This window comes from Ranitomeya variabilis, chromosome 1 (genome assembly GCF_051348905.1).
Source record: "Ranitomeya variabilis isolate aRanVar5 chromosome 1, aRanVar5.hap1, whole genome shotgun sequence".
Classification (NCBI taxonomy): domain Eukaryota; kingdom Metazoa; phylum Chordata; class Amphibia; order Anura; family Dendrobatidae; genus Ranitomeya; species Ranitomeya variabilis.
Genome location: NC_135232.1, coordinates 260,576,419 through 260,601,665, shown reverse-complemented (window position 1 = coordinate 260,601,665; position 25,247 = coordinate 260,576,419). Strand labels below are relative to the sequence as shown.

The 25,247-nt window shown below is 42.4% G+C and overlaps 1 protein-coding gene across 3 annotated transcripts in view; it reads left to right on the top strand.

Moving 5' to 3' along the window:
- Window positions 1–24,926, top strand: part of TBX1 (T-box transcription factor 1) — a 41,157-nt gene extending 16,231 nt beyond the window's left edge. For all 3 annotated transcript variants that reach the window (XM_077293395.1, XM_077293396.1, XM_077293394.1), the window contains 3 exons: window positions 15,990–16,057; window positions 20,186–20,283; window positions 23,159–24,926. In XM_077293395.1, coding sequence (XP_077149510.1) covers window positions 15,990–16,057; window positions 20,186–20,283; window positions 23,159–23,538 — 546 coding nt within the window. In that variant the 3' untranslated portion in view covers window positions 23,539–24,926. The remainder of the gene's footprint in view (window positions 1–15,989; window positions 16,058–20,185; window positions 20,284–23,158) is intronic.
- The last annotated feature ends 321 nt before the right edge of the window (window positions 24,927–25,247 follow it).

The following is a 25,247-nucleotide window of genomic DNA, read 5'->3' as shown; positions in this document are numbered from 1 at the left end:
GCACTGTGTTATTATATACTACAGCAGCCAATGCACTTGCACTGTTATTATGTACTACAGCAGCCCATGCAATGCACTGTTATTTTATACAACAGCAGTCCATGTAGTGCACTATGTGTTAGTATATTCTTAATGCAGTGCACTGTGTTATTATATACTGCAGCAACCCATGCAGAGCACTATGTTATTGTAGACGACAGCAGCATATTCAGTGCACTATGTGTTATTATATAATACAGCAGCTCATGCAGTGCACTGTGTTATTATATACTACAGCAGCCCATGCAGTGCACTGTGTTATGTACTACAGCAGCCCATGCAATGCACTGTTATTATATACAACAGCAGCCCATGTAGTGCACTGTGTTATTATATTCTTAATGCAGTGAACTGTGTTATTATATACTGCAGCAACCCATGCAGAGCACTGTTATTGTAGACGACAGCAGCACATTGAGTGCATTATGTGTTATTATATAATACAGCAGCCCATGCAGTGCACTGTGTTATTATATACTACAGCAGCCCATGCAGTTCACTGTGTTATGTACTACAGCAGCCCATGCAATGCACTGTTATTATATATAACAGCAGCTCATGTAGTGCACTATGTGTTATTATATTCTTAATGCAGTGAACTGTGTTATTATATACTGCAGCAACCCATGCAGAGCACTGTATTATTGTAGATGACAGCAGCACATTCAGTGCACTATGTGTTATTATATACTACAGCAGCCCATGCAGTGCACTGTTATTGTATAGTACAGCAGCCCATGCAGTGCACTGTGTTATTATATACTACAGCAGCTCCTGCAGAGCATTATGCGTTATTATATACTACAGCAGCCCATGCAGTGCAGTATGTGCCATTATATATTACAGCAGCCAATGCAGTGCACTATGTTATTATATAATACAGAAGCCGATGCACTGAATTATGTGTTATTATATACTACAGCAGCCAATGCAGTGCACTATGTATTATTTTATAGTTATGCAGTGCACTGTGTTAATATACAATTTCAGACCATGTAGTAAGTTGTGTTCACATTACATTTCTGCTACTTGTTTGGCTTTGTCGGGACGTCTGCATGAAGCCCTGAAAAACGCAATTTTGATGAAACCACAGACAGCCATTCACGGTAATGAGGCAGAGTCACTTTGTGCTCCATCTAGCCTCTGTTTCAACAGTGTCCATCTTTTTAGGCATGCAGAAAAGAGCTGTCTACCATTCTTTTGGGCATGCCTAAAAAGACATACACTGACAGAACATATGCCAGACGGAGCACAAAGTGACTCTGTCTGCCTCATTATAGTGCATGGCTCATGGCTCTGTCGGGGTTTCCATTTGAATCCTGTTTGTTAGCTTCTTTCACACTTGCGTCGGTATGGGTCCATCGCTAAGCGTCGGCGCGACGTACCGACGCACGTTGTCAAAATTTGGCACGACGTGGGCAGCGGATGCAGTTTTTCAACGCATCCGCTGCCCATTCTAAAGTCTGGGGAGGAGGGGACGGAGTTCCGGCCGCGCATGCGCGGTAGGAAATGGTGGACGCGAAGCACGAAAAAACGTTCCCTTGAACGGTTTTTCGTGCCGACGGTCCGCCAAAACATGACGCATCCAGTGCACGACAGACGTGACATATGGCCATACGTCGCGATCCGTCGGCAATACAAGTCTACGGCAAAAAGCGCATCCTGCGGGCACATTTGCAGGATCCGTTTTTTCCCCAAAACGACGCATTGCGACGGACTTCACAGGACGCAAGTGTGAAAGTAGCCTTAGCAATTCATATGGAAGCCCCCACGGAGCCACAGAGGAGTAGCATAAACGTATTGTGAACCCAACCTTATGTGTTATTACCACTACAGCAGGCTATGTGGTGCAGAATAAGCCCAATTCATCAAGACTGGCATTTTGTTTTGAATCTTAATAAAGGCACCGCTAGAAAAAGATGCTGTTTACTCATTACGAGGCACATTTCAAGGTGTTTTACGTCAGAAAACGGCAGAAAACACCTTGATGAATTGTTCCCTACATGTTTTTATAACTGCATGTTATGCAATGCATCTGTTGATATAACTGTAGGCTGTGCAGTGCACATAGTGCAACCTGTGTTATTATAACTACGTGCATTTGACTATGCAGTGCACTGCTAGGTATCTGACAAGCATAGCCCTGTTTCTTGACTATAAAGATATTAGTACACAAGGCCTAGCAGTGCATCTATTTTTTTAAACTACCATGGAGTATTTTGTGTTACTTTTACTATATCAGGCCATACAGTGCCCTGTGTGTTATTATTAGTATAACAGGCCATGCAGTGCCCTGTGTGTTATTATTAGTATATCAGGCCATGCAGTGCCCTGTGTGTTATTATTAGTATAACAGGCCATGCAGTGCCCTGTGTGTTATTATTAGTATATCAGGCCATGCAGTGCTCCGTGTGTTATTACTAGTATATCAGGCCATGCAGTGCTCTGTGTGTTATTATTAGTATATCAGGCCATGCAGCGTTCTGTGTGTTATTAGTATATCAGGCCATGCAGTGCTCTGTGTGTTATTATTAGTATATCAGGCCATGCAGTGCTCTGTGTGTTATTAGTATATGAGGCCATGCAGTGCTCTGTGTGTTGTTATTAGTATATGAGGCCATGCGGTGCTCTGTGTGTTGTTATTATTAGTATATCAGGCCAGGCAGTGCTCTGTGTGTTATTATTAGTATATCAGGCCATGCAGTGCTCTGTGTATTATTAGTATATCAGGCCTTTCAGTGCCATGTGTTATTATTAGTACATCAGTCCATGCAGTGCCATGTGTGCTATTTTTAGTATGTCAGGTCATGCTGTTTTCTGTGTGTTATTAGTATATCAGATCATGCAGTGCTCTGTGTGTTATTATTAGTATAATCAGGCCATTAAGTGCTCTGTGTATTATTAAAATATCAGGCAATGCAGTGCTATTTGTGTTATTACTCGTATATCAGATTATGCAGTGCTCTCTGTTATTAATATATCAGGTCATGCAGTGCTATGTGTGTTATTAGTATATTATCAGGACATGCAGTGCTCTGTGTGTTGTTAGTATATCAGGCCATGCAGTGCACGGTGTATTATTAGTATATCAGGCCATACAGTGCTTGGTGTGATATTACTAGCAGATTAGGCCATGCTGTCCTCTGTGTGTTATTAGTATATCAGGCCATACATAGTTCTGTGTGTTATTAGTATATCAGGCCATGCAGCGTTCTGTGTGTTATTAGTATATCAGGCCATGCAGCGTTCTGTGTGTTATTAGTATATCAGGCCATGCAGTGCTCTGTGTGTTATTATTAGTCTATCAAGCCATGCAGCGTTCTCTGTGGTGTTATTATTAGTATATCAGGCCATGCAGTGCTCTGTGTGTTATTATTAGTCTATCAAGCCATGCAGCGTTCTGTGTGGTGTTATTATTAGTATATCAGGCCATGCAGCGTTCTGTGTGTTATTAGCATATCAGGCCATGCAGTGCTCTGTGTGTTATTATTAGTATATCAGGCCATGGAGTGCTCTCTGTGTTATTATTAGTATATCAGGCCATTCAGTGCCATGTGTTATTATTAGTACATCAGTCCATGCAGTGCCATGTGTGCTATTTTTAGTATGTCAGGTCCTGCTGTTTTCTGTGTGTTATTAGTATATCAGATATCAGGCAATGCAGTGCTATTTGTGTTATTACTCGTATATCAGATTATGCAGTGCTCTCTGTGTTATTAATATATCAGGTCATGCAGTGCTATGTGTGTTATTAGTATATTATCAGGACATGCAGTGCTCTGTGTGTTGTTAGTACATCAGGCCATGCAGTGCACGGTGTATTATTAGTATATGAGGACATGCAGTGCTCTGTGTTATTATTAGTATATCAGGCCATGCAGTGCCCTGTGTGTTATTATTAGTATATCAGGCCATGCAGTGCCCTGTGTGTTATTATTAGTATATCAGGCCATGCAGTGCCCTGTGTGTTATTATTAGTATATCAGGCCATACCGTGCTCTGTGTGTTATTATTAGTATATCAGGCCATGCAGTGCTCTGTGTGTTATTATTAGTATATCAGGCCATGCAGTGTTTTGTGTGCTATTATTAGTATATCAGGCCATGCAGTGCCCTGTGTGTTATTATTAGTATATCAGGCCATGCAGTGCTCTGTGTGTTATTATTAGTATATCAGGCCATGCAGTGTTTTGTATGTTATTATTAGTATATCAGGCCATGCAGTGCTCTGTGTTATTATTATATCAGGCCATGCAGTGCTCTGTGTGTTATTATTAGTATATCAGGCCATGCAGTGCTCTGTGTGCTATTATTAGTATATCAGGCCATGCAGTGCTCTGTGTGTTATTATTAATATAACATGCTATGCAGTGCTCTGTGTGTTATTAGTATATCAGGCCATACAGCGTTCTGGGTGTTATTAGTATATCAGGCCATACAGCTTTCTGTGTGTTAGGCCTGTTTCACACGTCAGTGGCTCCGGTACGTGTGGTGACAGTTTCCTCACGTACCGGAGACACTGATACACGTAGACACATTAAAATCAATGTGTCTCTGCACATGTCAGTGATTTTTTGTGGACCATGTGTCCATGTGCAAAACACGGAGACATGTCCGTGTTTCTCCGGCAGCACGGTCCGCAAAGTGTCCCGCACATGTGCACACGGAGAACAGTGTGCACTCTCCTCCGTGTGCACGTACCGCCGCAGGAGAAACAGCGCTACAGTAAGCTCTGTCCCCCCTGCGTGTGGTGCTGAAGCCGGCATTCATTCCTTCTCCCCAGCAGCGTTCGCTGGAGAGAAGGAATGAAAAATCAAGTTTTTTTTTTGTGTGTTTAAAATAAAGTTCGTGGTCACCTTCCGCCTCCCACCCCCTGTGCGCCCGCCCGCTTGTGTAGCGCCCCCACTGCCGCAGGGCCGAGGGGTACCCGGTACCGGGCCTCTGAGTCTCTGCTCTGGGGTTGTCACGGTGGCTAGACCCGGTCCGTGACCCTGCTGAGGGGCGTACAGTAATAGATGTGTATGGTGGTGGTGGTGCGGTGCAGTAAATAACGAGGACACCAGGTTGCAGTCTCTTTACCTCTTTACTGAAGGCTTCTGGGTCCTCAGTCCGGAATACGGTTAGCCGGGCTGCGCAAGTCCGGCCGGTCCGATGGCACCTCCAGAGTTCCCTTCGCAGGTGGAAATCTGTGCCTTCCTTCTAGCGCTTATGTGTTGTGGTCCTCCCCTGCTGTGCTTACGGGATAGTCCCCACAACTGTTGTGTCAGTTTCTCGTGTTCCCTCACAACTCGATTCTGATGTTCTTCTTAATCTCGTCCCCCAGATCTTATGGTAGGACGCACCCGTATGACGGGAAGGCTCGGAGCTCTTCCGGGACCCTAGAGTCGCCCCTCTCCACAAGTTGCCCCCTATGTCTGCGTAGGTGATGTAGGTGAGACAGCCAGCCTATAGCTCTCTGACCTGCCATTGGTTTGAAGTAATGCTTAGAGCTCTGTACTTCCTCGGCGTTCCGGCCACCGGTTAGTTACGCCTCAGTAGGATGTTGCCTCGGTCTAACAGCACGACTCCTACTGGTATTCTCCCTGTTGCGTTGATCTCGTTTCTCACTCAGCACAATAAATCTCGCTTCTTGTCCTTTCTTAGGGCACCGCCGCTATGAAGTGCAGGCGCGGTCCCGTAGCTTTCTCTCTGTTTGCCAGGCCTCTGTCAGGATCCCACCCCTGACAGGGACCCTACCGAATCTTCCCCTACAACACCCTCTGCCACAAGGTGTTGCCTGGTTCCAACCCAGTCAGCGTTCTCTCTCACTTCCTGCCTATCCCCCAGTTTTACCAGACTGTGAGGAGTGGCCTAATGAATAGTACCCTTAGCTCCCCCTGGAGGCCAGACTGTGAAATGTATTGGTGTCTGTGATACCTGGTCAGATGAACTCCTTCAGTGCCATCAGACGTACCATAGCCCCCCTTAGCGGCGGAGCCACAGTACTGCAACGACCAGGACTCTGGGGCGCTGCACTTGCATTAAAATACTCACCCAGCTCCCGCGATGCTTCCTCTCAGCGCCGGCAGCTTGTCCTGTGTGAGCGGTCACGTGGTACCGCTCATTACAGTGATGAATATGCAGCTCCACCTCCCATAGGGTAAAATAATAGTAAGTAATAGTAAGTAAAATAATAAACCAACCAATATACCCATACCTGTCCGTAGTTGTGTCCCACGCCGTAATCCATAACTGGGGTATATATAGTTTTCAACCAGGATGGTACCAAGATGCGACCGCCCCGGCTGAAAACCACTGGTGCCATCACTAAAGCTGCGCTGCCTCACAGCCTGACCTGTGCTGAACTCTGGAGCATGGGAAAATGAACTGGCATTTTCCCACGCTCCCGAGTTCAGTGAGGAACTTAGTAGGGGCAAACTGAAAATGGCATGAAAATGTGACCTTATAGTTATTGCAGGCCATGCTGTGCACTGTGTGTTATAGGGACAGCAGGCCATGCTGTGTACTGTGTATTATAGATACATTGGGCCATGCTGTGTACTGTGTGTTTTGGGTACAGCGGGCCATGCTGTGTACTGTGTGTTATAGGTACAGCAGGCAACAGGCCATGCTGTGCACTGTGAGTTATAGGTACAGCGGGCCATGCTGTGCACTGTGTGTTATAGGTACAGCGGGCAATGCTGTGTACTGTGTGTTATAGGTACAGCAGGCCATGCTGTGTACTGTGTGCTATAGGTACAGTGGTCCATGCTGTGTACTGTGTGTTATAGGTACAGTGGGCCATGCTGTGTGTTATAGGTACACCAGGCTATGCTGTGCACTGTATGTTATAGGTACAGTGGTCCATGCTGTGCACTGTGTGTTATAGGTACAGCAGGCCATGCTGTGTACTGTGTGTTATAGGTACAGCGGGCCATGCTGTGTACTGTGTGTTATAGGTACAGCGGGCCATGCTGTGTACTGTGTGTTATAGGTACACCAGGCTATGCTGTGCACTGTATGTTATAGGTACAGTGGTCCATGCTGTGTACTGTGTGTTATAGGTACAGCAGGCCATGCTGTGTACTGTGTGTTATAGGTACAGCGGGTCATGCTGTGTGTAATAGGTACAGCAGGCCATGCTGTGCACTGTGTGTTATAGGTACAGCAGGCCATGCTGTGTACTGTGTGTTATAGGTACAGCGGGCGCCATGCTGTGCACTGTGTGTTATAGGTACAGCGGGCCACGCTGTGCACTTTGTGTTATAGTTACGGTGGGCCATGCTGTGTGCTGTGTGTTATAGATACAGTGGGCCATGCTGTGCACTGTGTGTTATAGGTACAGCGGGCCACGCTGTGCACTTTGTGTTATAGTTACAGTGGGCCATGCTGTGTGCTGTGTGTTATAGGTACAGCGGGCCATGCTGTGTACTGTGTGTTATAGTTACAGTGGGCCATGCTGTGTACTGTGTGTTATAGGTACAGCGGTCCATGCTGTGTACTGTGTGTTATAGGTACAGCGGGCCATGCTGTGTACTGTGTGTTATAGGTACAGCAGGCCATGCTGTGTACTGTGTGTTATAGGTACAGCAGGCCATGCTGTGTACTGTGTGCTATAGGTACACCAGGCTACGCTGTGTACTGTGTGTTATAGGTACAGCGGGCCATGCTGTGTACTGTGTGTTATAGGTACAGCGGGCCATGCTGTGTACTGTGTACTTTCTGGAAAAGTATAATGTTACAGGGTATATATATTAGATTCCTTGATAAGGCGTTGATCCAGGGAACTAGTCTGATTGCCGTATGTGGGGTCGGGAAGGAATTTTTTTCCCCATGATGGAGCTTACTCTTACCACATGGGTTTTTTTTGCCTTCCCCTGGATCAACATGTTAGGGCATGCTAGGCTATGGGTTGAACTAGATGGACTTAAAGTCTTCCTTCAGCCTTAATAACTATGTAACTATGTAACTATGTACTGTGTGTTATACGTACAGCGGGCCATGCTGTGTACTGTGTGTTATAGGTACAGCGGGCCATGCTGCGTACTGTGTGCTATAGGTACACCAGGCTATGCTGTGCACTGTATGTTATAGGTACAGCAGGCCATGCTGTGTACTGTGTGTTATAGGTACAGCGGGCCATGCTGTGTACTGTGTGCTACAGGTACACCAGGCTATGCTGTGTGCTGTGTGTTATAGGTACAGTGGTCCATGCTGTGCACTGTGTGTTATAGGTACAGCAGGCCATGCTGTGTACTGTGTGTTATAGGTACACCAGGCTATGCTGTGCACTGTATGTTATAGGTACAGTGGTCCATGCTGTGTACTGTGTGTTATAGGTACAGCAGGCCATGCTGTGTACTGTGTGTTATAGGTACAGCGGGCCATGCTGTGTGTTATAGGTACAGCGGGCCATGCTATGTACTGTGTGTTATGCTGTAGGTACAGCAGGCAGCAGGCCATGCTGTGCACTGTGTGTTATAGGTACAGCGGGCCATGCTGTGTGTTATAGGTACAGTGGGCCATGCTGTGTACTGTGTGTTATAGGTACAGCAGGCCATGCTGCGTACTGTGTGCTATAGGTACACCAGGCTATGCTGTGCACTGTATGTTATAGGTACAGTGGTCCATGCTGTGTACTGTGTGTTATAGGTACAGTGGGCCATGCTGTGTGTTATAGGTACAGCAGGCCATGCTGTGTACTGTGTGTTATAGGTACAGCGGGCCATGCTGTGTACTGTGTGCTATAGGTACACCAGGCTATGCTGTGTATTGTGTGTTATAGGTACAGCGGGCCATGCTGTGTACTGTGTGTTATAGGTACAGCGGGCCATGCTGTGTACTGTGTGTTATAGGTACAGCGGGCCATGCTGTGTACTGTGTGTTATAGGTACAGCAGGCCATGCTGTGTACTGTGTGCTATACGTACACCAGGCTATGCTGTGCACTGTATGTTATAGGTACAGCAGGCCATGCTGTGTACTGTGTGTTATAGGTACAGTGGGCCATGCTGTGTGTTATAGGTACAGCAGGCCATGCTGTGTACTGTGTGTTATAGATACAGCGGGCCATGCTGTGTACTGTGTGTTATAGGTACAGCGGGCCATGCTGTGTACTGTGTGTTATAGGTACAGCGGGCCATGCTGTGTACTGTGTGTTATAGGTACAGCAGGCCATGCTGTGTACTGTGTGTTATAGGTACAGCAGGCCATGCTGTGTACTGTGTGCTATAGGTACACCAGGCTATGCTGTGTGCTGTGTGTTATAGGTACAGTTGGCTATGCTGTGTACTGTGTGTTATAGGTACAGCGGTCCATGCTGTGCACTGTGTGTTATAGGTACAGCAGGCCATGCTGTGCACTGTGTGTTATAGGTACAGTGGGCCATGCTGTGTACTGTGTGTTATAGGTACAGCAGGCCATGCTGTGCACTGTGTGTTATAGGTACAGCAGGCCATGCTGTGTACTGTGTGTTATAGGTACAGCGGGCCATGCTGTGTGCTGTGTGTTATAGATACAGTGGGCCATGCTGTGTACTGTGTGTTATAGATACAGCGGGCCATGCTGTGTACTGTGTGTTATAGGTACAGCGGGCCATGCTGTGTACTGTGTGTTATAGGTACAGCGGGCCATACTGTGTACTGTGTGTTATAGGTACAGCAGGCCATGCTGTGTACTGTGTGTTATAGGTTCAGCAGGCCATGCTGTGCACTGTGTTTTATAGGTACAGCGGTCCATGCTGTGTACTGTGTATTATAGGTACAGCGGGCCATGCTGTGTACTGTGTGTTATAGGTACAGTGGGCCATGCTGTGTACTGTGTGTTATAGGTACAGCGGTCCATGCTGTGCACTGTGTGTTATAGGTACAGCAGGCCATGCTGTGCACTGTGTGTTATAGGTACAGTGGGCCATGCTGTGTACTGTGTGTTACAGGTACAGCAGGCCATGCTGTGCAGTGTGTGTTATAGGTACATCAGGCCATGCTGTGTGTTATAGGTACAGCAGGCCATGCTGTGTACTGTGTGTTATAGGTACAGAGGGCCATGCTGTGCACTGTGTGTTATAGGTACAGCAGGCAATGCTCTGTATTGAGTGTTAAAGATACAGAGGGCCATGCTGTGTACTGTGTGTTATTGGTACAGCAGGCAATGCTGTGTATTGTGTGTTAAAGATACAGCGGGCCATGCTGTGCGCTGTGTGTTATAGGTACAGCAGGCAATGGTGTTTATTGAGTGTTAAAGATACAGCAGGCCATGCTGTGCACTGTGTGTTATAGCAGATCATGTAGTGCACACTATATTATTATGGATACAGCAGGCCGTGTAGGACAAAGTATATTGGTATTATTATGGTAATGCATAGTAGTGCATAATGTATTATTAAGAGCCACGTAGAACACAGTGTATTATTATGGGTATAGAAGGCCATGCATTGTACAGTGTATCATTAGGGATAAAGGAGACAATACAGTACACAGTGTCATGCACTGCGAAGTGTATTCTTATGAGTAATATACACCTTACATTGCACTGTTGTTATTGTAAGTATATCAGGCCTTGCAGTGCACTGTGTAATATTATGACTGCAGCAGGCCATGCAGTGTATAGTGTATAATTATGGGTGACGCAGGCCATGCAGTGCACTGTATTATCATGTGCGCAGAAGGCCATGCAGTGTATTATTATGAGTGCAGCAGGCTATGCAGTGCACTGTGTTTTGTTATGATATGCTATGCAGTATACAGTGCATTATGGGTACAGCGCGCCATGCAGTGCACTGTTTATTATTATGGTTACAGCGGGCTATGCAGTGCACTTTGTTATTATTGTGCAGTTACCATGCATTGCACTAGGTTTTATTATGAGTGCAGCAGGCCATGCAGGGTACAGTTGCTTATTATGGGTGCAGCAGACCATGCAATGTACAGTGTATTATTATTATGGCTACAGCAGACCATGCAGTGCACTGTGTTTTATTATGTATACAGCAAGCCATGCATTGTACTTTGTTATGGTACAGCAGGCCATGCAGTGCACTTTCTTATTATGGAGCAGTTGGCCATCGATTGCACTCTATGTTATTATGGGTGCAGCCATGCAGTGATTTATGTATTATTATGGATATATACATATATATATAGCAGGTCATGTATTGAACATTGTTATCATGGTACAGCAGGCCAAGCAGTGCACCATGTATTATTGTTATGGGTACAGTAGGCCATGCAGTGCATGCACATCATCACATACGACTGACACAAGGAGAAGGAAGCAGTAGTCCCAGTACTCTTGTGAGCTTGGCATTTTCCTGATGACCCGGGACAGCTGCTATGTCTCTCTTTCCCCCTCTCACTGCCCCTCTCCTGGTTTCTATCACTTTGACCTCTAAGTCTGAAACTGTCACAGAAAGGGCTTAAAGTTTGTTTTTCAACCCATTCCGGAAACTCACAATCACATACTTTATCCACGGATTTACTTAAATAAAGAGAATGCCCTGCCTTGTCTCAGATGAATCAAATAAATACACTTGTGATTTAGCTCGTGAACTGTCTTAGGGTGGTTTCACATTGCGTTTAGGCACCCGTTCAGTGGCCCCATTAGGGTTTATGTCCAAACCCCCCGCAAAACGGGATTGTGCCGACAGGGTCATAGACTATAATGGTGCTTAGCAAATGTGCATTCTGTTGTGCATCATTTTGGGGCCTGTACGCCTACTGGATACAGACGCGCAGACGTAAATGTACTACGTGTGAGTGTTCTCCTTCAGTAAGCACACACGCTCGAAAATGATGCACAGCAGAGAGCACATTTGCTTTATCAGAACCATTATAGTCTATCACCCCTTCAGCATATACGTCTGAACCCCGTTTTGCAGGGGGAGGGGTGGGTGTTAGGTCGCAAACCCCGACGGAGCCACCGAACGGGTGCCTGATCGCAACGAGAAAGCACCCTTAGCTGCTTTGCTGGTGACCCATTACTGTAGTGTGCCATATTCTTACAAGTACATGTTACACAACCTTTAGTGAATAGGTGTTTGATGGCTTTAAGTCTGTGGAGAATAATTATATGTTAATTTACAGACCATAATAGTTGGTTGTTGCTTTTTTAACTTTTAGGACTGTTGTATGACAAGAAAGTTTCACCTCTGTAGACAGCTTCTCTATTCAGTAATACGGCAGAAAATTATATATTGCGCAAAATGCTACCTAGATATTGATCCTGGTGCAAACCCTGGTGGCAGAAAAATAATCCCATACATTGCTTTATTTCTGCAGCATTATTATACATGCTATAAAAAGTTCACATGAAGTAAGTGAATAAAAAGCATGTGATTATCAGAGATTTGTTTTATTAAAATGTAGCATTTAATTAAATATATAGGGATGAAGGAAGATGCTGGACTAATTCTGCATAATAATATATATTAATATAACTGGTAATAATACGTGCACACATGTATTTAGAGCACAAGGTTGAAAACGTTACTTAATCTACAAGAACATTTTTATTTCACTTTTCTCTTATTTTTATTATGTGATTTGATGTTGATTAGAGATTATTATCTTTATATTTAATTCTATTTATTTATACTAGATGAAAATACATATTAATATGTATTTGAGGTTTAACTTATATTTGAGTATGTATGCTTCAAATCCTTACCTTTTCCAAATTCTATATTATAGCTTAAACTTTTTTTTATAATATAAATACCGTAGGTTTAGAAAAGTCAATTGTTTTCTGACCTTCTAACAAATATTTTACTCTCTTGATACACTGGCATTTTGGTATCTTCAGGTTTAGTTCAGACTCACGGACAGGTTATCGGACAATTTTCACATATTTTTTGCATTCATTTTTAAAATAAATATGGAGCGCATAGACACCATCAGCAAAAGCGCTAATGTGAAAAAACCTCAACTTCTCTTCACAATGTAACAGAAAAAAAAGCTTTAAAAATGCAGTTTAGCCACTTTGTAGCCACTCTTTTTTATACTATACAGCACAGAAAGCGAAGAATTGATCCTCCAACCTCATGCACATGACAAATGAAAAATAATAAATACATTAAAATATGCAGCTCAGATAAATAATATGGATCTGGAGGTAGCTCAATATTTACATTTATATTTTTGAGTTTTGTGTTGTTTAGTACTTTCAGGTTTATTTTTATATATACATTTTCTCACGTTAAAAATAGAAATAGTGATCAGCACTTCAGGAGTCACACAAATCTAAAACACATCTTTTTTGTAATATGACATATAATAGAGTATGTTATAAATAGAGATACGCAGACTGCATGGAAATGCAGCTGTTAAAACATATGGCTGTGTGCATTGCCCTGTTGACTAAAGGCTCATTCATTCATTTAGATGTCAGTTTTTTTTCATCCAAATTCTATCTGAATTTTTTCCCAGATAGAGCTCATACCTGTTATTGTCTAAGGAGCTGTTCATATGTCACTGTATTTTTGCCATCTGAGTGGTTTACACACAGACACAGAGATATGTCTGATTTTGATCCGAGACTCAGTTCAGACTCACCATTGCAAGTCAATGGGCCAGTGAAAAAAATCTGACAGCATTTGGAAGCAATCGGTATGCTGATAGGGCAAGCTTGAGAAACTTCCATTATTTTTTTTTCTTCATCCAAGCAAAAACTGATTAAACTTTGACCAAACTGTAATGGTAGTAACTAACATACTGACCAAACCTTGATGAAACTCTTTAACAAAAACCCTGATGAAACATGGACCATTTTTGCACACAAGAAAATAACTGACCTCTGAATGAGCCTAACATTGTTTCTGTATTATGAACCAAAGCAAAACGAACATTGAACGAAGTCTTAATACATCTGCGTTCTCATAGCTGGGTTTGTGTATGCTGCTAAAGACAAGGCTTGCATGTTGATTTGTATATGCACAGACTGTCCTGTGTGAGTGTAGACAGACAACGATACATCTACATCTGCAGTTCCTGAAATCTGCAATATCCAAAGTGTTTTGGTAACATACAGGTTCCCAATATTAAGCTATAAGTAGCAGTAAAATAGTGCTAAATGCCACTTACTTTATTAAGCTGATCACAAACTTTAGTTTGCCAAAAACAAAACATGAAATTGTATTTAATGATAATATAATTTATTGATATGTCCATTGTGAAATGCTAAATAGTATTTCTTAAGTTTTTCTGTACTTTGACCTAAAGGGAAAAAATTGAACAAAATGATAATATGGAGTAAATGTTCTATATGTGGTGAAATAACTGTTCACTTTATTTTCAACATTTGCATATTATTACATTTGAGGACTTTAATGAATGACATCGGATTTTCATCAGTTTTTTTTAGATACAAATTTCATCAGGGTATTAGTTTTTATAAATTTGTTGTATGCAAAAAAAAAATTTCAAGGCTTTTGCTATCCCTTATAACGATGAAAACAGACTGCATATGGATTGCACACAGACACTTTGATTCCATTGTGAGAAAAGCGCAATATAAATGTTTGTTTGGATTTTTTTTGCTGTCTCTGATTTTCACAAACCCACAGGCTTGTATAGGTGATTTTGATCACTGACTCAAATCAAAATTGGACATGTCTCAGTGATGTTTTTGTAGACACTGTTAAAAAAAACACAGCACTATAGACTACAACTGGTATATCAGGGAGTGCAATCCATATGTAGCTCAGGTAATTATTGTAATATACGGTACTCTATCTATATCTGCCTTGACTGTGATTCTTCTGTATCTCGTTTGATGTCAAATGTGATCCACAGTAGTGATTTATAACTAAGCCACTATTGTGGCACATATATCTTTATAATAATAATAATAATCTTTATTTATATAGCGCCAACATATTCCGCAGCGCTTTACAGTTTAACAGTTTCAAACACAACAGTCATAAGTAACAACGTTAACAATACAATAATTAAAGCGAAATAAGAGGACCCTGCTCGTGAGAGCTTACAATCTACAATGAGGTGAGGGAGATACAAAGTACAGGTGTGTATTTACAATGATGTATTTACAATGATGGTCCAGCCATCTTCAGGGGGTAGGGGATAGACGGGGATAGTGAATGGGCTACACACACACACAAATATAAAATGAGTTTGATTAGTGAATGTGGTAGGCCGCTCTGAACAAATGTGTTTTGAGGGAGCGCCTAAAACTATGCAAATTGTGGATGGTCCTAATATCTTGGGGCAGGGCATTCCAGAGGATTGGCGCAGCACGGGAGAAGTCTTGGAATCGGGAGTGAGAGGTACGGATTAGTGCAGAGGTTAGTCGGAAGTCATTTGCAGAGCGCAGAGGTCGGTTAGGCCGATAGACAGAAATGAGGGAGGAGATGTAAGGGGGTGCCGCACTGTGGAGAGCTTTGTGGGTGAGAACAAGTATCTTTGTACTCCTTGCATCTATTGAATGGGGCTCTATATTTGTAAGAACTTAGCATCTATAGTTCTATGTATATTTCCTCATGGATTATATTATTTTTAATACGGTAATTTGCATTAATGTAGCTATGGTTTATTTAAATAGCTTATGTACCATTGAGGAGGCTATTAATTATATAAACATCCCCGGCATATGTATCACCATTGGAGGCCTTGAAATATGAGCTTTATTACAATGTATGAACAATAATGATGTGTACTCCCCCATTGATTTTTGTTAGCATGACAATTCTCTGTATATTTACTTGTTTTTAATCATGTAACAAATAATACAAAAAATGAGTATTTGTATTATATTATGTCTGTGGTAATCATTTTTATAGGTTTATAGTATGGGTAAGTGTATCCATGAAAAAATGGATAGAATACATATGTGAAAAACGACTGAGGCCTAAAAGTCTACTGGCATAATTACAGACAGCAGACCGTTAACCAATAACTCTGTTTGTACTACAACTGATTTATGTTTGGTTAACATTTTAGTAAATTTTTTTTTTCTTTTTTAGATAACACAACTTAAAATTGCTAGTAACCCGTTTGCCAAGGGCTTCAGGGACTGTGACCCAGAGGACTGGTAAGTAAAGTAGAATTTTGTCAAATACATTGCGATAGAAGAATATACATGTAGTTATCCTACAAATTCATCTTCATTTTTGTAATTATATCAATACAATACAGTTTATTATTAGATTCATGGATCCTCTTATGAGTGCTGTTTTATAAACTGGGTTATCTGCTTCAAGAAGGCCTTTACCTGCATCATATTTTCATAGAGCAAGTGCCTACTTGTTCCAGGCCTCAGTTCAATGTGTTTACACAAGGACGTTACAAATTCACTACACAGTGAATAGGAGTAAAATAAGGGTAAGAAGCTCCTGGAGAAAAAGATTATTACAATTATTATAGCTGATCTGGAATTTTTAAATACACTCTTCAGCATTACAATTGCAACATCAGGAAAGAAAAGTCATGGAATTATGGAAATCACAGGATAGAAATGTTAATGTTATGCAAATAATAAAGAAAAATGAAAATTTTCAAAACATCTCAATTTATCCAGTACTGAGTTTGAGCGACACGTGCAAAAAATTCACACTTCCACATCTTGGCATGCTATCAAGTGAGGTTATTAATGGTTGTTTGATAATTGTTCTGCCACACTGAATGCCCTTGGGAAATCATCAAGATCCACTACGGGATGCTCCCTTAGCAATTACCAACCAATGACATCCCAGAAGTGCTCAATGGGAGACATGTCTAGAGATGCTGCAGGTTGCTCAGAGTAGCACGAGCAACATGCAACTTTGCATTGTAGTGTTAAAAAATGGCTCCTGGGACACTTTGGAGAAATGGTCTTACCACTGGTTTCGTGATCACATCGATATAGCTCCGAGCTGTTTGAGTATTCTGAAATGAAGACTGGAGGGGTCTGACTTCCGTATATTATGCAACTGGAGCGCCCCCAAGGGCAGCGGTGTACTTGGTACCGGGTCCTTCGGTTCACAGGGGGATGTCACGGTGGCTGACCCGGTCCATGGCCCTGGGACGTCCGTTTAAAAGGGGAAAGGTTTTTAAGGGGAATGTTCGTGACGCCACCTGTGGTATTCGGTCAGGGTGACCAACGCTGCTTTAAGGAGTCCGCTGGGGTGATGTTATGGCAGTTAGATGGTATACCTTCCCACAGGTGAAGTATGTCCCAAGGGCTTCCCAGTGTGTAGATGGTGGATGGTGAGAGATGCAGTGAAGAACGAGGACACAAGGTTGCAGTCTCTTTACCTTTTACTGAAGGCTTCAGCATCCACAGACCAGGGCACCAGACCGCAAGGCAGGCAGAGTCTGGCCGGTTTGGAGGCAAATCCAGAGTCCCCTTGTCCAGGTAGAAATCAGTAGCCTTCCTCTAGCGCTGTGGTGTTGTAGTACCTTACTGCTAAGCTTCTCATAAGGTCCTCACAACTGTTGAAGATGTTACAGATGTTATGTCTCTCTCTCTGTCCCTCGGATGGATAGGACAAACCCGTATGACCGGTAGCTTGAGGCGTTTTACAGGAACTCTATCATGCTCCAGCCTATAAGGGGTGCCACCTTGCCTCCTGGGTGTAGGGGAGGACAGGTAACATGAAATTAGCTGTCCTGCCGGTCTCTGGAGCAAGGCATAAAGGATCGTTGCTCCTTCGGTGTTCCGGCTACCGGGATCCTGCGCCTCAGAAGGAGGCAGCCTGTGTAGGGCAGAACTCCTCTGATATCCACTCCTTTGCTATGACTTCTTCACCCTGTCTAAAATACAGTCCTCCTTCTGTCTCTTTCTAGAAGCTGCCGCACTTAGGGCAGGCAGAGCTCCGTGTCCTTCTGTCTCGGCCTCTGACAGGATCCCACCCCTGTCAGGGATTAACTCACTGAGCGAAGCTCAGCCAGCAACTAACTTCCTCCCCAGGCAACCAGTTTTACCTAAGTGTGAGGAGTGCCCTAATAAATAGGAGCATAGCTCCCCCTGGTGGCCTGGAGTGCGAAATGTGTTGCATGTTTGTGAGACCTGGATTCGGTTGTCCTTCTTTGCCTCCAAATGTAACATCACTCCCCCCTAGAGGAAAATTACATTACTGCAACAACCAGGACCCTGGGGTGCTGCACAACCACACACCATAATCCTGGGAGTAGGAGTGGTGTGACTTCCTCTTGTGAAGGCCTCTTCATGGTGTTGCCCACATTGTCTCCTTACCAATCCCAATCTGTCATTGCATCTAACACAAAAGCATGACTCATTGTTGAAGAAGTGATTCCTCCCTGCTTTGCCATCTTGTTCTGCCTTAGAGGTTAATGGAACACCTGTAGCTGGACATATGGTTTATAGTCCATTATGTGAAAATGTCTTCTAAAGGTTTGTGTAGACACAGTTTGATTCCTTAGTCTTGGTATCTCAGGGGTAAGGTTTCTTTTTGTGGAGAGTGACAAAGCAGGTCTGGCATGCCAGTATGAGGAGACTTAAATGCTTTGCATGCTCCTCTGAGAATTTAAATATGCAAACTGACTCTTCAGAGAGAAGAGGACCTGAATTCCAGCACCACCTATTGGACGTAGCAATCCTAGAAATCAATATCGACCCTTTAATGAGCTTTACAATATGATCTAGGATAAAGGCCAAACCAGAATTCCAATTTGCAGACAAGATGTTTTGGAGTATTGCCCCTCGTCAGTGCATAGTCTGAGATTTGATTTGGCTACATGCGAGGCTAAGACTGGGATCTAAAGGGTACTTGTGGAGAGTGACAAGTCAGGGCTGGCATGTCAGTATGAGGAGACTTAAACGTCTTGCATGCTCCTCTGGGAAAATAAATATGCAAATTGTCTTTTCAGAGAGGAAGAGGACCTGAACTCCAGCGCCACCTATTGGAAGTAGCAATCCTACAAGTCAATATCGATCCTTTAACGAGCCTTGCAATAAGACTTAGTATACATATTGCAAGGCTATTTAATGAGTTGATATTGACTTGTCTTATTGCTACTTCCAATAGGTGGCACTGGAGTTCAGGTCCTCTTCCTCTCTGAAGATACAATTTGCATAATTAGTCTTGGTATGTGGCAAGCAATTTTCACTTCCAGTACAGAATGAATCAATCATAACTAGTAGTACATTAAATGCTCTAAAATGTCACAGGAGCAGTTTTTCAACACGACAGTGCCAGGCCACATGTTGCTTGTGCTACTGTGAGCAGACTTAATGGCATTAAAGTGACGCCATAGCCTTCAGCGTCTCGGGTCTTATCTCCCATCGAGCTCATCAAGGTCTTCATTAATCGAAAATTTCAAAAGGAGCTGCCAGCAGCGGATCTGGATGATTTGCATGCACAAGTGTATTCAGTGTAGCAGAACATTCATCAGACTGCCATTAATTACCTCACTGATAGAAGCCAAGGCATGTAAGTGAATGTATTTCTGTGTGGTGCACATACTTGATATTGAATAAATCAAGATGTTTGGAAAATTTTACATATCATTTGCATATCAATAACATGTCTATAAATCCTGTGATGTCTATAATTTCACAACTGTTTCTTCTTGGCTTTGTAATTTCAAAGTTGAGTAGTGTATATTTACTACTAAATAATGAAAGTGTGGTAAAAATAATACTTCATATGAAACATTTGTTTACATCTTGGATACCAAACACAGGAGTTTTTAATAAATGATAAAATCCTGTGTCATAGAGTGAAACATGCAGATGTTGGTACAAAATTTAAGGCAGTATTAACCCCTTAGTGACCGAGCCAAATTTTAAAAATCTGACACGTCACTTTATGTGGTAATAACTCTGGAATGCTTTGACTTATCCCATTGATATTAAGTTTGTTTTTTCATGACACATTATACTTTATGATAACTTCTTTTATTTTGTTAGCATTTTAGAAGGTTTAAAAATGTAGCCGTAATTCATTATGTAGCAGCACTCATTATTGAGAGCAGCATTAAAGGGGTTAAATGGCTATAGTCCGTACCAACACAGCTTGTGGCAGATACAGCAAGTTGTCAGCTATAATGTACAGCTGGCAGCTGCAGGATTGTCACCCATCGGGAGAGGGGGGGTAGCTAGTCTCTTATATTGCAGGTCAGTAAAAAGATGTATTGGTGGTTACTAAGGGGTTAAGAGAGCTTAGAAATGTGTGATTAGAAGTGTTTGGAAATGACTTCTATATCTGTGACCTTGCAGGCCCAGGAATCATAGACCAGGATCCCTCCCACTCATGAGTGCTTTTGCAAGGTCCAGGAATCCTGTTTCATCACCTTCACAAAATGGAAGTGACAAAGGTCAGTAAGATTGCAGACTTGGTGATTATGATGAACATGTTTAATATGGAGAACATTTTTATAAGATATTTTTAGAATGAATTGCAAAAATTTGTGTTCCTCAAGGCAATCGAAAGGTACAGTTGCCAAGGGACTAACATGACATACATGGTTCCAATTAATTAGAGTAGGGTCTAGGCACAATACCTACCATTTAGTTGCTGAGGCAAATGTGCTGTAAATGCTCAATGTCATTTATGGCAGCACTATAAGCTTGGAGGTTCAAATCAAACTTGTTTAATTTTATTTTAAAAATAAATTATGACGGGGTAATAATAGCAACAGCAATATTTAGATTTTCATTTTTTTCTATATTGCTGATTTTTTTAAAATTATTATTCATCTATTGATTTATTGTAAGAAATTAGCAGGCTATTAGCAGGAGATGACAGAGTACACAGTAGCCCTATAACTCTATATAACTTGCGCTTTTTAACCTCCTGATGCAGAACTCTTAGGCTATGTTCACACGATGCGGTTTTTGCTGCGGATCCGCAGCGGAATTGCAGCTGCGGATCCGCAGCAGTTTTCCATGCAGGGTACAGTACAATGTTACCCTATGGAAAACAACAACCGCTGTGCCGACGATCCTTTTTTTCGCAGGCAAATCCGCGCGGATTTGCCTGCAGAAAAAAGAAGTACCATGTCAATTCTTTCTGCGGATTCTGCTGCGGGTTTCCAACAGCACCAATAGGAAACTGCAGTTGGAAACCCGCAGTGGAATCCGCAGTAGAAAAAGGACACAAAACCGCAGAGAGAAGCACCGCCGTTTTTCACTGCGGATTTTCCCGAAAAAGGACCTGAAAAATCCGCAGTGAAAAAAGGATCGTGTGAACGTAGCCTTAAGGTACCTTCACACGAAACGACGCTGCAGCGATAGCGACAACGATGCCGATCGCTGCAGCGTCGCTGTTTGATCGCTGGAGAGCTGTCACACAGACAGCTCTCCAGCGACCAACGATGCCGAGGTCCCCGGGTAACCAGGGTAAACATCGGGTTGCTAAGCGCAGGGCCGCGCTTAGTAACCCGATGTTTACCCTGGTTACCAGCGTAAAATGTAAAAAAAACAAACAGCACATACTTACATTCGCGTCCCCCGGCGTCCGCTTCCTGCACTGACTGACTGACTGAGCGCCGGCAGTAGCAGGGCACAGCGGTGACGTCACCGCTGTGCTGTGCTTTCACTTTCACTTTGCGGCGCTCAGTCAGTGTGGGAAGCAGACGGCGGGGGATGCGAATGTAAGTATGTACTGTTTGTTTTTTTTACATTTTACACTGGTAACCAGGGTAAACATCGGGTTACTAAGCGCGGCCCTGCGCTTAGTAACCCGATGTTTACCCTGGTTACCAGTGTAAAATATCGCTGGTATCGTTGCTTTTGCTGTCAAACACAACGATACACGGCAATCGGACGACCAAATAAAGTTCTGAACTTTATTCAGCGACCAGCGACATCACAGCAGGATCCTGATCGCTACTACGTGTCAAACTAAACGATATCGCTAGCCAGGACGCTGCAACGTCACGGATCGCTAGCGATATCGTTACAAAGTCGTTTCGTGTGAAGGTACCTTTACAGCAGGAAAAGACTGGCAGATTTATAGGGCGTTTTACCACACACGCTGTGCGAGTTTTTCTTGCTACTTATACTGTGGATTTCAATAATGTCACATTCTGGTACATTTTACATGTATTTATTTTCCATTATGCAGAGCAAACATTTCCAGAGACACCAAGGGGGCCCATCCTCTACAGCACACTTTGGGTCTGGTCAAATAAATGCAGTCTGTGTTTGTTTAGGGTTACAAAACATTAAGAAATTTCAAGCGTGCACATACTTGTCAGTCATTTCTTTCAGATTTCATCCCTATAAGAATGTCATGTCAGGAGGACACAGCTTTCAATTCAGCACAATGATAAGGATTGGAGGGTTTTTCCACACAACGGTTCTGTTGCTTTTCTTCCCCTCCCTGCACTTAGACTACGGAGTGCTCGAAAATACTCAGCTTACTTTTCAGATAGACTCACTTGCATTGATAGCAGTTTTTGCACAGAACAATTGCAAAGCCCCCTGTTTATTTTACTAACAGGGTGAAAGAACGTCTGATCCACTGAGCACAAAACAGCAATAATGGCACATACTGATCTTTTTGCATTCTTCCATGAATTTAGTTTTAGTCTTGTGTTTCCCTATTCAGTGCCAGATCTGAACTTGTTAGGCCTGTAATATGCAATTTGAACTTACTAAAAGCATGAGTGTACTAGAAGAAACTCATGCAACTGTTTTAAATTTTATAGCCATAGTTTGTAAATGTGTCCATTGAATAGTTTCCGAATAGAAACTCGTACATAATAAAACATTGCTTGGGTATGCAAACAAGATTGTACTGTTAGAAAAAATACCATTTATCAAAAGATCTCGACTCACTAATCATATACTGTACAGTATATGATCCTTGTTAGTGATACACAGAATGTTACTAAAACAATATCCTCCAATATCATACACAGTCCTGGGGATGAGTGCAGGTACAATGTCATCAGGTAAAACTATATGCCAAATTAGTCTCCACAAGTGAGCACATGAACTGTAACCAGAAAATGATGTTTAGAATGTAACAAAAAGATAATATATTTTTACATATTAAGTTTTGTAATTACGGTATTGAATATAACATGGATAAGGTTAATACAAGTGAAAAAAATGTATCTAAAATGTTTTTTTTTCTACTTTTTTTGTCAGCACAATTAGATAATAACTATCTATATCTAGAGAACAGAAATTGTAAGTGAACTTGATGATCTAATTAAATTGTAACAATTAATTCTATTGCAGATGGAGACAGGAGAGATTATGAAAGGGACACCAGTGGCACTCCATTACACGGGGACGCAGCCCATCAACAACTAATGTCTAGAGTTCTTAGCCCATCACTTCCTGTGCCCGGTGGACTTGTTCCTCTTAGTTCTGGCAGGCCCAGTCCTCCACATGAACTGCGATTGGACCCCCATTCTCAGGGTTCAGAACCTCTGCATCATCACCCGTACAAATATCCAACAAGCTATGATCACTATTTAGGAGCAAAAACCAGACCAGCTCCCTATCCTTTACCAAGTATCAGAGGACATGGCTACCACCATCATCATATGAACCCTGCAGCCAATATGTATTCTGCGGCTGGTGCACCTAGCAGTTATGAATATGGACCAAGATAACGGGAGTGAATAATCTTATTGAACAACTATTTAAACCTATAGACAATGGATGTTTTATGCATGATTTTAATTATTCAGTAGTGTATGCTTTGGATATTACATTACTGCTGAAATTAAAGTTACTCTCACCCAAAAGTCATTATGGCTGACTTATCATTATGACTGTGACAGCAACCAACAAGCAAGCTGAATCTTCTACCTAATCCTGCTGGGGCTGTTATGACACTATGTCACTCGAAAGAACACGCTCTGCCAACAAAGGCACTTGAGATGTGTCAGTAACTTGCTCTGATGCTGTGCTAGGGGATGGTGATGAGCACAAATACGAGTAGTAGTAAAATGGACCTGTATACAAGTTCAGCTTTCCCAAAGCAACTGGAAGAGAAAGTGGGGTATCAGTCCCCACAGCTTCACATGAATGAGTGACCCAGACGTGTTCACAAAGGGCATTGACTTCTGCAGGGTCAAGGGCACTATTCTTGCGTTATAGAAGCCATATGCTTTTCGTTGTGCTGTTTTCTTGTATTTCCTGGAAATAAATGTACAATATAGTAGGTTCAGTTGCAGATGAACCTTGAGGTATTAAAATAACTTTTCTTTGTTTTTTTACTTTTGGAGAGTGAAGTTTTGGCTGCACCATATTGTGAACTAAATGCACATTATGTGCTATTAAACAACAACTATGCAAGTTTTTTTTTACCGTGTAACCTATGTTCCTTTACAGGTCATCAACTGCCTTCATAAAACTGCTTTGCCCATCAGCACAACCGAGCAGTAGCCTACGTTCCTTCACAGGTCATCAACTGCCATTATAAAACTGCTCTACCCAGCTCACATCTGAGCAGTTAATGTACAGCAATGCATGAAGCAGCGATGCCCAGTGTAATGTAATAAGACACTACAAGATGTTTGCTGTGTAAACCCAACTGTTATTCATTTGCTGTGTATTTCTGAAGTTTTACTTTGCAAATATTAATTTCCGTATGATAGAGCTGTCATTACCGTACTTATTTATCGGGGGATAAATAGTGTTTTAAAATCTGTTCGTCCTACAGCAGTTTATCTATACTCATAGTTTGTACCACCACTTCTGATATACCCATTGGTTTCACAGAAGCCAATCCAGCACACTCTACTGCACTAGCCAGACTGTAAGCACCCATGAAGTTTTATTTATTTCATTGAACAGAATAAAGCAACTTTTATTTATTTTCCAGATGAGACTGTATGATGACATGTCTACATTGCAAGATGCTCTTGTGCAACTAATAATTCATTTCTGCAAGCACTGTAAACACAAGTGTAGATACATTTGTAGATATGTATGTAGAAAAACAACCTGTTAAACTGAAAATTAATGGTTGACTATAAATGATATTTTTGTCTTCTTTTGGAATGTACCCTTGTGTTCTTTCTGTACAGTGGATACATTAATGGTAACAAGCATTAGTAGGTATATGATCAATAGTCATTTATAAAAGTATACAAATGTTGCCTTGCAGAGCATATGGCAATGTATGCAGTAGTGTGTAGCTGATATAAAAAGTGTGTGTTCCCCTCCTAACAGAAGGATAGAGCACATTTGCACAAACTGTGGTCTTACAGAGTCTGCTCACGCCCAGGTCAAACCCACTAGTCAGAGATATTTTCACATAATGCAGGGTCTCATCCTGCAATGCTTCACTGATTAAGTAAGCCCAGGACCAGTA